Here is a 14,060-nt window from a genome sequence, read left to right on the forward strand (position 1 = left end):
TCCTAACTGGATATCATGGATGGGACAGGGAAGTTCAACCCTGTTGCTGCTCTGATCTTGGCCTGGGCTCAAGGGTTTTCCGTCTCTAGTCCAAAGCAGGGGTCCTGGAACACTCCTCGTTTCTCCCTGATACCCCGCTCGGGGCCACCACTCTGTCCTCACTAGGTTCCACATCCTTCCCAGGTGGGCAAGAACTGCATTTCAGGACCCACTCTGCAGGGACAACTTTCTGCTCTGGGTCACGGTTCCCACTGGCACAGGGAGCTTACCTGGTTCCCTGGCAGGTTGGGTAGGGTGTGGGATGATGGGAGCGTGGGATCTCACTTCAAACTGCCCGTTGTCTCTGAGCAGTGACCCTTTAGCAAAGGCACATGACCAGACAGATGGCACATTGGAAACTGGGTTCTATGTGATCAGGTCTTCACTGAAAAGTAAAATTGAGGAGGGTGTTGGACTGGTCTGAGCTGATGCCAGGGTCATGGGTATGGCGGAGAGTTGGGGGAGGGGTGACTGGGAGAGGAGGGACCCTCTGAGAAGATGACTCAGGGAGGCTGTGAGCCTCTTCCATTGGGTGACTTTCCCACTGGGTGCAGAATTCCCTCCACTCTAAATGGAGAACCCAGGGAAGGCTAGGAATTATGCGTGAGAAAAGAAAAAACGAGATAAAACAAGATTTCTGATTGTCAATGAGAATATTTATTGAGGGTTTATTGAGTGCAGGGAGAAGGGCTGGATGCCTTGGAGTGGGAGGAGAGACCCCTCCCCTGGGATCCTGCAGCTCCAGGCCCCCGTGGGCAGGGTGAGGGTTGGGAACCTATGAACATTCTGCAGGGGCCACTGTCTTCTCCACGGTGCTCCCTTCGTGCGTGACCTGGCAGCTGTAGCTCTTGTGGGACTTCCACTGGTCGGACGTCAGGCTCAGGTAGCTGCTGGCCGCGTACTTGTTGTTGCTCTGTTTGGAGGGTTTGGTGGTCTCCACTCCCGCGTTGACAGCGCTGCCATCTGCCTTCCAGGCCACTTCCACGGCTCCCGGGTAGAAGTCACTGATCAGACACACTAGTGTGGCCTTGTTTGCTTGGAGCTCCTCAGAGGAGGGTGGGAACAGAGTGACCGAGGGGGCAGCCTTGGGCTGACCTGTGTGGACAGGGAAGGGGGTGAGAGAGGGCAGACAGAACATCGGGGTGTTGTGGAGCCCCTCTCTCTGTCTAAAGTCTCTGGGAGGGTTCACAGTGGGGCCGTCCGGTCCACTCGAGGTTCTCTCCTTCTCTCCTTTCCCCGTCCTTTCAACTCATGCCCTGTGGAGGGCAGACAGCTCTGTGCCTTCCTAGGAGCCCTCCCAAGTCACCTTTCCCAGGTGTCCTGGTCCAGCCCCTCTCCTCTACAGCCTCGATTTCCCCATATACCCAGGGCAGGCTGTGTTCCTTCTCTGATCTCTGGAGTCTGAGTTCAGAATGTGGCCTTGACCCCTAGATCCCTCATTTCCACCCCTAGACACCCCCTCCACCACCCACTTTATTTTTCCGGGACCTAGAGCCTCCTCTGAACTGTGGGTCCCCTGCTCAGCCCGTAGGACTGTCCTGGCAGGCAGTGCGTGGGGAGGCCCAAGCCTGCTTTGAACTGGAGCTTTCTACCCTTCACAGGCACCGGGCTCTGCCCCCACCCGGCCCACTTGGCTCTCCTGGCAAGGAGTGGGCTCCACCTAGACAAGCCTCGGGGCTCCTCTGAGGCTTTGAGATGTCTCCTGTGTCCACGAGCCCGACTACAGAACCCTTCACCTCAGCTGGTCTTGTGGTTGCCCCCCTAGACTATGAGACTCAGCAGCCCCCTGGTCCACCCCAGCAGCCTCTGATGACCCCAAACTTCACATGGTAGCCATGGAGTTCTCTACACCCCTCATTTGCTCCCCTGTGGTCATCTCCTGAGTCTAACATGCCCTTTGAGGCAAGCAGGAGTCCAATCCGTGAACGGAGAAACACCGAGCCCCAGAGGTGACGGGGCTCCAGGGACAGACACATCTCTGCCCTGAGACACCCTCTTCTTTCTGGTGACTGTCCTGGGAGGGTCAGATTCTGGCACCTCCCCCAGTCTCACCCGTCCTTCTGTGTCCCCATGTCCTCATGACCCAGCACAGACCACAGAGTTGCAGCCTAGACCCAGAGCTCTCTCTGTGCCCTCCACTCGTCTCCGCTTGGGGTGACCCCTGTGTCACCAGGCCCCCATGTGGCCCTCCCAGGCTGGATAGGCATCGAGTCCTCAGCCTAGACCCTCAGCTGTTCTTGGGGCTACTCCCCTAGACTATGAGACTCAGCAGCCCCCAGGCCCACCCCAGCAGCCTCTGGCCTTGACCCCAGGGGTCACTGGGCAATGTCCCTAAGGCCACTGCAGGGCCCCTCATCAGAGCCAGCCTCTGTCCCTCACTCAGACATCTGCCCTGGAAGAGAGGAGGAGCCCTGACCCTGCCCAATCCCAGCTCAGGCCCTGGGACCAGGCTGCATCCAGCTCTTGGAACCTGAAGGCAGCTGCTCCCACTGTGGGGGCCCTTCCTGCCGGTTACCCCGAGACTAACGCGCCTCCTCCAGGCCCCATGGAGAAAGGTAGGGGTCAGTGCTTAAGGCTGGGAGGACAGATGGAAGGAAGCCCCAGAGAGAGAAAACAGATTTTCCAGGGACAGCAGAGGGTGAGACAATCTGGGAAAGGTTGAGAGCCACTTACCTAGGACGGTGAGCCGGGTCCCAGCACCAAAGATGTAACACAGTGACTGAGGCTCAGACCAAAACCCCCGGGGCCAGCACCTGGGGTCTGCTCCCTGGGGGCTGGGCTAGAGTAGGAGCCTGCTGGGCATGACGGGCACAGGGTTGCAGTAGGCGGGACTGGGACCTAGGCATGAGGCAGGGGGGTGGCCAGTCCCCCAGAGGTTTCCCCATGCCTGTCCCCTGTCCAAGGCAAGTGCCACCCACAGCCTTGGAGTCAACCCAGTGTGTGTCCTTCCTCTCTGAGGCTGTGAGTGCTGATGACAACACTGGGACCAATAGGTCCCAGCAACTCCCAGAGTGACACATCCCCTCCTGTGCAGTGTGGCAGAGGAGTGCTGAGTTGGCTTCGACCCGTCCAACCTCGTCTGACCTCATTTAAAGGGCCTCTGAGTCCCCCACATGAGTGTCCCCAGTCAAGCTAGGCTGGCTTTCTCCCTATATTGAGAACACTGGGTCATTCCTGACTCAAGTGGATAGTCCTCTGTTTTCTACCCATGGAGACGCAGTTCAGTCCCACTTTGTGCATGAAGCTTTTTCTGATCTCTCAGATCATTCTTTCCATCTACCCATCCATTCAATTGTCCATCCAGCTGTTCATCTGTTCATCTGTTTGTCCATCCATATATCACCCATCCATCCATGCATCTGTCCACTCATTCATCCAACAACAGCTCCCAAGCATCCATCTGTGTCAGGTACTGTTTTTATGCTGGGACATGGCAGGGTCGCCTGGCTCTCAGCCTCATCTCTCCCTCAAATCTCTCTGGTTAAGGCCAACAGTGCTTTGTCCCAGTTCAGTCTGCAGTTCTTCCCCAGTCCCCTTAGGTCTCTGCAAGAAGTTCTTCTTTCTAGTCACTCTCCCCTCCTTGGTGTCGGAGACTGCCCCCTTTCCTCCTCGGCTTCCTATTCTTTCAGGCCCATGCCCAACTGCCGACTCCCAGATCCCCATCCTGGGTTCTGCTGTCTGTATTCTCCTAATTTTCTCTGCATCTGACCCTCATTGTGCACACTCACGACTGTTGAGGGGTCTTAGATCCCTATTTCCAGCCCTTACCTCTCTTCTTGGCTCCAGATTCACATATATTCTGCCTCCTCAACTTACGTCTGCTTGGATGCTCTGTAGACACCTCCAACTCAATAGATCCCAACTAAACTTATTTCCATATAACGTTGCTCCTCCACAGAGTCCTCACTTCAGCAAGTTACTCTTCAAGCCAGAGGCATGGGGACATCGCAGAATGCCTTCCCCTCATTGTATTGCTCTCTGTCCTAGACATCCTAGCATGACACAAGATACCATTAACATCCCCCAGAGAAAAAGAAAAACACCCAGGTCACAGGCTAAGAGTTCATGATGGCAAGAATCCTCAGACTTTTCCAAATCTGATTTTATTTCCCAAGGGAATTTATTTACATTGCAAGATACCCATTGTGACGGGGCCAGCAATTTTCATCTCAGCAGCAGCTTGTATTTAATACATTTGTATTTAAGACGTGTGCAGCAGATTTTTGAAACAATTTAATATAATAGTAATATAAATTCAACACTTGTTTCTCACATAAAGAAAGCAAACATTTAGCATTTTATTAAGTTACTGAAGAAAACTTTCTTAACGAAGAATATCTCCCCAAATTTACTGCAACCTTCATATTTAAAGGCAAAACATTTGAAGAATCAGAAACAAGGTAAGGTTGTCTAGTCTCACTTTTATTATTTAACATATTCCATAGATTCTAGCCAATGAAATGACATAAAGCGGGGAGAAGAGGATGTATAAATATTAGGGAAAAAGAGAGAAAATTGTTTTTGGCAAATGGTGTGATAGTTGGCTAAACACACACACACACATACACACACACACAGAGAATCAGCTGAAGAACTGCTGGAATTAATACAAGAGTTAAAGTGGCTGGATACAAGAGTAACATACGGAAGTTAACAGGGTTCCTTGCTATAGAAACAGTAATCATTTAGGATATGAAATGGGGAAAAAAATTGGTAACTTCAATAAAATATTTACAAACGCTTTATGAATAAAAAACAAAGTGTGCAAGATTTGCATGAATAAAATATTAAACCACTTCTCTGAGTGAATGGAGAGTACGTCATGTCTCTGGACAAAAACACCACTGAGCATTATAAATATAGCAGTTCTCAAATTAATCCCATATTCTATGATATTACAAACATAACACCAAAAGAATGATTTTTGAAAATTAGGGAACTGATTCTGCAGTCTAACTCTTAAGAACGACGGGTAATAGACATGACTATTTTGAGAAAAAGTAACGATGACAGGTTCTTTCCCTACCAGATACTGAACATACTATAAAGCTAAAATAACCAAAACAGGTTGGGTGTGGGAATAGATCAATAAACCAAGAGAACCACAGAAAGAATGTAACAAATCAGTAATGTGTAGTAGTTGAGTAAAGCTGCATTTATATTCAACAAAGGTGTGATGATTGACTTTCCTATTTGGAAGATAAGGTTTTATTCCTACATCCACAAAAATAAACTCCAGGTGAAGTAAAGAAAAAACAATAAAACACCAATACACCAAAAGTACCACAATAAGATAGAAAAATGACTTTATAATATTGAAATAAAGACAACTTCCTACACATGGCGGAGGTCACAGAAACCATAAAAGGTTAAACCAGTTCGACACAAAAATTTACGACAGTTTTTTGGTGGGAGACCCCATAAACAAAAGACCCGTAAAACAGACCAGGGAAAATTATTTACAATGCATATATTAAACAAGTGGCTAAAATCCCAAATATATCCCAATATATTATAGATATATAAAAAGATGAAAACAACAGAATGGAAAAGCGGGCAACATGGTGACCACAGAGGAAGTAAAACCAATAAATAAAAATATAAAAAATAAATTTCACCAGTAATAAAATACACAATAAAACAATAAATACATTCAATTTTGCATTATTGGCAAGAATGTAGGAGAGAAGGCACTACCACTCACCAGAGTGAGTGGACACAGACTTTTGGAAGCACCACCTATAACATCTCAAAAGTACGTTCTCTGATCCAGCAATTCCACTTTTAGGCATCTATCCTGGGGAGATATATAAGTGCACTTTGCGCGCACACACACACACACACACACACACACACGAATTTCCACTGCAGCATCATTTGTCATTTAGATTTTTGAGTGGAAATAAATCTTGGCTCATCTAAACTTTGCTTATAAAGCAAAGTTTATAAGCAATGGATGTGGTTAATCCATATGGACTGATACAGAAAGTGTCAATAATAGATTAAAAGTTGGTAATATGCAGAATATGGCTCTATTTTTGCAAAATAAAATCCCAACACTAACTCTGTGTGTGTGTGTGTGTGTGTGTGTGTGTGTGTGTGTATTTTCAGGGACACATACAACACAGGAAAAGTTCTGGAAGCATATTGACCAACCTGACAGTGGCTATCTCTGGGAAGAGGTGGGAGATGGTAAGAAGAGGCACTGTTTTTACTTTGTATACTTCTCTGCTTAAATTTGTTTTTTTTGCAAGAAAAAAGAGTAATGTACAAAAGTCATTACATTTTGTAATGTACTTATTGCAAAAAGAGTAATGTACATGAGTATGTTACTCTTGTATTAAAAATTGTATTAGAAGAAATGTCTCTTTTTGTGAACAACATCACAAAACCAGAAAATTTTAAAGCCACAATTAAAATTAGGGGAAATCCCACCAGCCAGCCAGACACACCATTAACATTTTTCTATATTTTCAGAGAGGTTTTTGAAAATGCATATATACTTTAAAAACACAGTTGGGCCAGGTGCAGTGGCTCCTGCCTGTAATTCCAGCACAGGGGAAGTTGAGGCAGAAGGATTGCTTGAGCCTAGGAATTTGAGACAGGCCTGAGCAACATAGCGAGGCTCTGTCTGTAAAATAATAATAATCCTAATAAAAATTCACCAGGCGTAGTGGCCTGCAGCTGTAGTCCTAGCTACTCAGGAGGCTGAGGCTGGAGGATCATTTGAACCCTGGATGTTGAGGCTGCAGTGAGCTGTGGCCATGCCACTGTACTCCAGCCTGGGCAACAGAGCAGGACTCTGTTTCAAAACAACAACAACAACAACAACCGCCAAATACAATTGCGTTTTTTCACACCCTTTCAGATATTTGGGTTATTTCTAGTTTTCTCCCATCATTAATAATGCTAAGCTAACACACCCTTGTTATAAACATTTGGTTACAGCTTTGATTATTCCCCTCCCCGCCACACCCTTAGGATAAATTCCTAGAAGTGGAATTGCCCAATTTAGATAAATACACTCTGTTTTTTGACTCGTTGCCTATTACTAAAATGGTTATACATTTCAACGCCCATAGACAGTCCCCGAGAGTGTCTGCTCCCCTCTGCTCATCCCTCACTTCAGCTTCATACTCCCATTTCATAGGAAACTGGGCACCTGGGTGCTCTGGATCTGTGTGTCCTCCCCACCCCACGACTTCCTCCAGGCTCCCCACCTACCCTGGACCTGGCCGTCACCCCCTCTCCTCTCTCCTCTAATCAGTCCTCATATCAGCCTCCTATCCAGTGCTAATTTTTCCAAAAACACAAATCCGACTCTGATAATCAGTCTCCTATCTAAATCCATCCAAGGACTCGTCCTGGACTCTGGGGATGGGGCACGGATCCTATGGTCTTCCTTCCTCCCCTTCCCAGTCACCCAGGAGCTCCCAGCTTCATCCTGTGCTCTCCTCTCCTCTGACACTGCTCTGTCTTTTGGGGGCACCCATCACCAGTCAGTGCCCCTTGATCTGTGAGACCAGCCTGGGCATCATCCCAGAGGGAGCTCTCCTCTCCCTTTATTGCTCCAAACATGGGCCTGTTCCGATGAGCTCCCCTCCGTTCAGCCCACCTTCCCTGTGTCCCTGAGCCTGGCCCCAGCAAGCATTTATGTGCAAGTCGGCGAATGAACGGCTTTGGGGGAGACCAAGCCAAGCCCTTGCTGCCTTCTCCAGGGAATGGCCCCTGCCCTCACAGGGCAGGAGGCACATGGGCAGAGAGGAGGAGGAGGAGGAGGAAGAAGAACAGGCCTGGGCATCCTGTGGGGACAGTGACCATCACCCCCTGTGGACGTCCTGTCTTTGCCTCTGTTCCTGCCCTACCCAGAGGACTAGGACTAGGTGATTGAGGCACTGACCTTGGTGCAAAATTTAAGTAGGGTTAGAAAACCCAGAAATCAAGAAAAATAATATCTTAATATGATATTAAAAACAATAATTCAAACAAATCTGTGATGGACCAAATAGCAACCCATTAGTTAAAGCCAGTGTCTGCCCAGGCCCCTCTTAGGGGTTAACCTTCCTCCTCACTCCTCTGGCTTGTCTCCCCTTGGTCACCTTTCCCAGCTCTGCCGCAGGACCCCCACATTCCCTGAAATCTCTCGCTCCTTACCTGCCCCACAGGCTCTGTAGGCTGGATCGGCTGCTTCCAACTGAGGCTCCAGGGTCTGGGTCCCTGCTCTGCGGTGCAGCCATTGGGCGCAGCAGGCCATGGGCGACCATGGCCAGACCCAGCAGCAGCAGGGGCCAGCACTGCCTGGGAGCAGGACCCAGCTCCTCAGGGGTCTCATGACCCACTTGGCCTGTGTTGGGTCTCACTGGCCCTCAGGGTCAGGGGCACCTCTGACCCGACTTGCAGCGTGGGCTCCCTGGAGGGCCTTGCCCAGGTCCCTCTTGCCAGCAGGGCTGTTACAGTGTGCCCCAGTCTGTTGGCTCTGTCCTCTCCCTGGACTGGCTCTGGTCCCTGTCCCTAGCCCAGGCCCTTCATCCATGGCTGTTACCCCTGGGAATCTCTCCCAGAGGGGCATCTACCAACTGCCCTGATGCGGACACAATCCAAGGCTCAACTGCCTCCCACCACAGCTGCCTGCCTAGCCCCGCCTCTGGGGCCCTGGGTGGTGCACACCTGACTCACTTCCCTTCCCTGTTTCCCAAAGGGCAGCCTGGGTCTGTGGAGCATGTCCCTAGGGCCTAGAGAGCTGCCCAGCAGGAGTCCCCAAGGGCTTGAGCTCAGGGTATTGGGGCTGGGGCTGGAGCTGTGGCTTCTTTTCGGATCAGTCCTCCAGGCTGCGTGACTGCACACTGCACTCCAGCCAGTTGGGACCAGCCGTTTCTTGGCTAGGTTAAGCCCGGCCGGCTACCCTGTGGCCCTTTCTTGAGTCGGGCAAGAGCCCTGCAGGGAGTGATTCTGTATCCTTCAGGCAAGGAAGAGTTGTGAAATCATAAATGTGGAGTCTATCCAGACCTAGGTTACCCTTGGGCCTCTGTTTCCTTATCTGTAAAATGGGGAGAGTTCCTCTGCAGCATGAAGGTTGTGAGGGTTAAAGAAACTATGTGTTTGCTAAGCACTCAGTGGGTGTTGAACAAATCCTGGTTCTCTTTTTGTTGTTCCTTACTTTGGGATTCAGAACAACGTGTGGGGCATCATTGAGGCAAGTGTCTCTGTTTTACAGGTGAGAAAATTACCATCCAGAGAACATGAATGCAGGGCCCAATGTCATTTCTTGAGTAGGGAGCAAGCTGCGCTAGGATCTAGGAAGGGGCTCGTCCCCTGTATTTCTATTTGTCTCTCCACCTAGAATACTCATGTCTTGCTCCATTCAGCAGTGGTGGAGGAGGAGAGGACTGGCAGTTGCTTTGAGTTGGGGTCCTTTTTGACTATGATATGGGAATATGATGCATAATACAGTAATAATAGCAATGCTCTTTAGTCCTGGTGCTTTACAAGCACTAATCCTGGCAGCTAAGATTATCTACTGTCCCCCACATTTGAAGATGAGGAAATGCTGCTCAGGCTGATTCCCTACTTTTTTAATGTCACAGGGCCAAGAGGCGGTAGGGCTGGAGTCGGAATCTGAGGCCTGGTCCTTGCATGACACTAGGGCGTGCTTTCCTGATGATGACATGGCTCTCCGGGTCTAGGTGGTAACACACTGCTTGGTGCATGGGAAAACCCAGAGCTCATCACAAAGGAGTAACTCAATTAAACATGGACTAAATCTGGTTGAATAAACCTCTTTTGCTTCATGTGGCCCCTTGTGTCATTTGCATTCCTTTACCCCCCATTCACCGCTCCCATCTTTTCTGTTGCCCCTGAGAACCTAGTATACAAATGTTTGAGATCTTCAGGACCCCATACTCTGGTGAGAAAGGCCCCTGTTCTGTCACCTTACAGAACGGCAGTGAGGGTCTGCCCTCTTGCTTTCCAGTTACTTTTTCTGCCACAAAATCTTTAAAAATATCTGCTCAAGTTTGGATCTGCAGCCCTCTAGGGCTGTCAATGTTTTGTTTTAGCAACTCTCAGAGGAGCCTTGTAGGACTTCCTAAAGTGAATTTCCTGGGAGGCCCCTTTGAGAATTGCTTGGTTCATATTTTGAGTCAGATACTCCTTAACTTCCCTGATACATTTGGTGACAATCAAGCCAGATATTTTTGAGGGCTATGGTAACAGATAAATTGCCCAAGACTTCATTTCATTGATAAAGTTGATGGTTGTTGGGAGACAGTGGTCTGCTATGGATCTCTGCATTTCTGCATGTTTCTCGGGCAAAGGCACTGATTGCCTTTCTTGTGGATTATCTTTGCAAGGATGTTTGTAGAGTGAACAACCTTGGAAGGTACAGAGAGTGCCTCTTTTTGGAACAAAAGGCAGATATGCTTACTGTAAAGTATAAAATGTTTTAAGATCCCTGAGCTCTGACACGCAGATGTCACCTGGCCTTCTTTGCATCACCTTGTGGAACTGGTGCAAGACAATGCTGATACCTTGGCAACTGCTCTTGCTGTGAAAGACAGACTGTCCATTGTTTCTGACCCAGGAATCTTGTATCTTCTGCCAGCATCCATGACACTGTGGCAGGCTTACATTTTAGTCTGCAAATAGGGTGAAGTCTCAGACCCTTCACAGTTCTTGAAGGTGATGATAATGAGAAGGAGGAGGAAGAAAGAGATGAAGTTGAGGATGGTGATCATGACTTAATGGTTCAACTCATCGAATCAGTTTTCAAAGATCTCCAGGCTGGATCTTTATATGTATTGCTTGGGCAACTTTTGAGGCCCAGGCACTGGGGGCTGGATTATACAAATCACCACACATCCCTGTCCTTGGAGATAGGCAAGGCACTAATCTGTAACGTTGTGTAGGTGCCCTAACAGACATCATTCAGGGCACAAGGGAGGGCCCTAGGAAACCCCTGGTCCAGCACACCTTCTTCTCCACCAGGGAGCTTGGCCTGTTCCTGCCTCTGTTCTTGGGCTCTTTGTGTTATGGGGGCTGGGGAAGGGTCTACCCTGAGGGTCTAGGCTGAAGCTGCTCCCTCCCAGGCCCTCTGTGGGTATGACACTTACCCACTGCTCAGGACCCAGAAGCTGTGGCTCCTTCCAGGGAAAGTCCCAGGTCTTGGGGATAAAGAGGGGCTGTCCCTAAATGTAGCATCCCCAGCTGCTGCCCCTACCCCCACCCCTGCACCTGCTGTGGCCTCTGGGCAGACGTCGCCACCGCAGACCACATCCTCCTATGGTGGTTGTAGTCGGAAATCCGTGTCTGGCTGGGGACCCTAGAGGACTGGACTAGGCCTCCCCAGCAGGTGCAGCTGCAGCTCTGGCCACCCAGGCCTGCCCCCTGCCCTCCTGGACTGAGATGTGGAAGGGCTGGATCCAGGCCTGGGCAGAGGAGGTCAAGTCCAGCTGTCCTGCTTGGTGGACCCCCCTGCTGAGGGTCTGTGGTGCCTCTGCAGAGCCCTCTGGGTCCCGCCCTGGCCCTTTTCTCTCAAAGCAGAGGGGTGTACCCCATCCAGTTGCTTCTACTCTGCTCCATGTCTGAGGGTGTCCCCCACCTTGGCCTCCTGCTGGTCGGTCCCCTGCCCAGTCTGCAGCCCCCACGTCCCAGAAACTCCACCTGCAAGCACTGCAGACTCCTCTCTCCCAGGTCCAGGGATCCCCAGCTCCCCACTCCCCATCATCCCCAAATTCAAGCTGGCTGGTCTTTCTTGTGTCATCTTGAGCTTCTCACTGTTGGGATCTGGGAGAGTCTGAAGCACAGGATGACAAGTATTGGCTGAGGAAGTGACAAAGGTTCTGGATCTCTGAGTCCCTAGAGGTAGAAGCTGGCTCTGCAGCTCCTGATCCCCCTCTGAGGAGTCCTCAGGAACCCCAAAGACCTCAGCTCCTCTGGTGATCCTGGGTTGCAGCCTCCACCCCAGCTCTCCTCCAGGAAATGGGAGAGATCCCTGCTCCCTTTGTAGATGTCACAGAGTAGACTTGTCAATCTGGCAGGGAGGCCTTCTAGCTCCTTCTGCTGATGTGGAAACAGAGGCTCAGAGAGGGAGAGTTTCTTGCCTGAGGCACACAGCGACTTGGTGTAAAGACTGCACCCCGGGACTTACTAATAGCAATTAGAGACCTGGGAGGACCAGACTTTTTGGGCATGGGGTGGAGCCAGCCTGGAACTGGAGGGTGGAGTTTTGGGAGGTTTCTGTTCTTTAACCTCCACCAGCTGCCTGGAGTGCAGCTAGAAGGGGAGAGTCCAGTAGGGGGCAGAAGAGACCAGGAGTAGAAGCCTGAGCACTAACCAACTGGAGCTCTTCAGAAGAGGAAGGTGGAGACCCAGGAGAGGGCTCTGGTGGCCGGGCAGAAGGGGGTGCAGGAGCCTGACTCTGGGTTTGCATTCCGGTGGTCACTCACTCACCTGTGGGACTGTGGGTAGGACCAAGAGGGAAACCACTGAGGCGAGTAAGTCAGATCCTGAAATTTTGTGCATTGTGGGTTTTTTGGGCATTAATTTTGATTTTTGAAAATATTGCATTAAATATTACTGATCTGGGTCACTACGTTTTTGGATGCTCTTTTAACTTTTGCATTCAAGGCGAATGAATGATGGCTGTCACTTGGAACTCCAGGAAACCAGTCTCTGGAGACATGCACAAAGAGGCTGGATATCTGACATACAATCGTAGAGCCCTGAGTCCCGGCTTGAGAATATCATACCTCCAGCCGTGAAGGGGCCAACTGTCCCACTCAACACTGTGTCCCCAGTCACCTGACGTGGCACCTGGCACATAGTGGGCCCTCCATGAGTATTTCTTGACCAAATGAATAAATGGACCAGGATTCAACACCAGGCCTGTCTGACCAGAACCTCTTCCCTCTACACCCAGGCACCTGCAGCTTGGGAAGACCCTCAGGGTTGGACTCACTCACACCTCAGATGACCCCCAGCTCTTCCCTCTGCCACCTCCTAGGGAAGGGGCTGTACAGCATCAACTCACTGTGACATCACCTACCCCTGATACAGGCCCCGAGGCCCGAAATCTAGGTGACACTTAGAACTTCCTAGGACTCTCTCCCCTGCCTGGTACGAGGAGTACTCCAGGCACATCAACCACTGGTGTCCAGAGAGGGGAATCTCTGTCCTTGTTGTCCCTGAAGTCATTTTTCACAACTGGAAACATCTTCTGTCTGGATCAAACAATAAGACCCCTGAAGTCACTCTGACCCCCGCTTAAGGGGTCCGTAGGAGCCTTGAACACCGCAGCTCCTCTGATGATCATGGGTTGCAGCCTGCACCCCAGCTCTCCTCCAGGAAATAGGAGAGGTTCCTGCTCTCTCTGTAGATGTCATGGACTGGCCCACCTGGCAGGGGGTCTTCTAGCTCCCACTACTGATGAGGAAACAGAGGCTCAGAGAGAGAGAGAGTGAGTTCCAGGGCCCTCACTACAGCCCTGGAGAATGCCCGTCGCTGATTCTGGTGGGCAGACTAGCTGAGGCACAGGGAGTTTAGAAGCAAATCTAGTGGAAGTGAATGGGCAAAGGGAACTAGGATTTCAGACTCCCAGCCCGGATGTTGGAGTTGGCCAGGGAGATGCAGTCAAGTGGGGTCTAGCCAGCTTGAAGTCCATATGCCAACAGCCTGGGTCACTGTGGGCTTGTTTCCCAGCTAGGGTCAGAGAGCCCACCTGGCATCTCTCAGGGGGATTGGGATGTCTACAAATACGAGACACAGGGACTGGCCTGGTTCTGTAGGGAAGGTTCTGCAGCTGGTGGGATGGAAGCTTGTGCCCAAGTCTCTGGGCCCTGGCTGCTCTACAGAGACTGGGCATGGAGCAGAGGGAGGAGTCAGGGTGAGCACAGGGAGGAGACAGGAGATGAGGCAGCAATGATGGTGCTGGGGAGGAGAGGGGAAGCCCCAGTAGAGGGAGGAGGAGCCTGGAGATGCTGCTGGGAAGGACTGGACCAGACTTCCATCCCTCTAACCTTGGCTCA

The 14,060-nt window shown here is 50.5% G+C and overlaps 1 protein-coding gene and 1 gene segment (V, D, J or C); both read right to left on the reverse strand.

Annotated features, from left to right (window-relative positions):
- Nucleotides 1-14,060, reverse strand: part of LOC112633745 — a 674,114-nt gene that overhangs the window by 12,732 nt on the left and 647,322 nt on the right.
- IGLL5 (immunoglobulin lambda like polypeptide 5) lies at nucleotides 674-8,646 on the reverse strand. Its single transcript, XM_025400659.1, has 2 exons — nucleotides 8,194-8,646; nucleotides 674-1,134 (listed from the first exon to the last, which is right to left on the reverse strand). Exons 1-2 carry the CDS (start codon nucleotides 8,369-8,371, stop codon nucleotides 815-817), a joined length of 498 nt encoding a protein of 165 aa, XP_025256444.1. The 5' UTR covers nucleotides 8,372-8,646; the 3' UTR covers nucleotides 674-814.

Source organism: Theropithecus gelada, chromosome 10 (genome assembly GCF_003255815.1).
Source record: "Theropithecus gelada isolate Dixy chromosome 10, Tgel_1.0, whole genome shotgun sequence".
Taxonomy (NCBI): domain Eukaryota; kingdom Metazoa; phylum Chordata; class Mammalia; order Primates; family Cercopithecidae; genus Theropithecus; species Theropithecus gelada.

Excerpts from the sequence above, each read along its gene's own strand:
- IGLL5 (XM_025400659.1), bottom strand. The coding sequence starts at position 8,371 with ATGAGACCCCTGAGGAGCTGGGTCCTGCTCCCAGGCAGTGCTGGCCCC. Across the intron at positions 1,135-8,193 it reads CTACAGAGCCTGTGGGGCAG|GTCAGCCCAAGGCTGCCCCC; the intron begins GTAAGGAGCGAG and ends CTGTCCACACAG.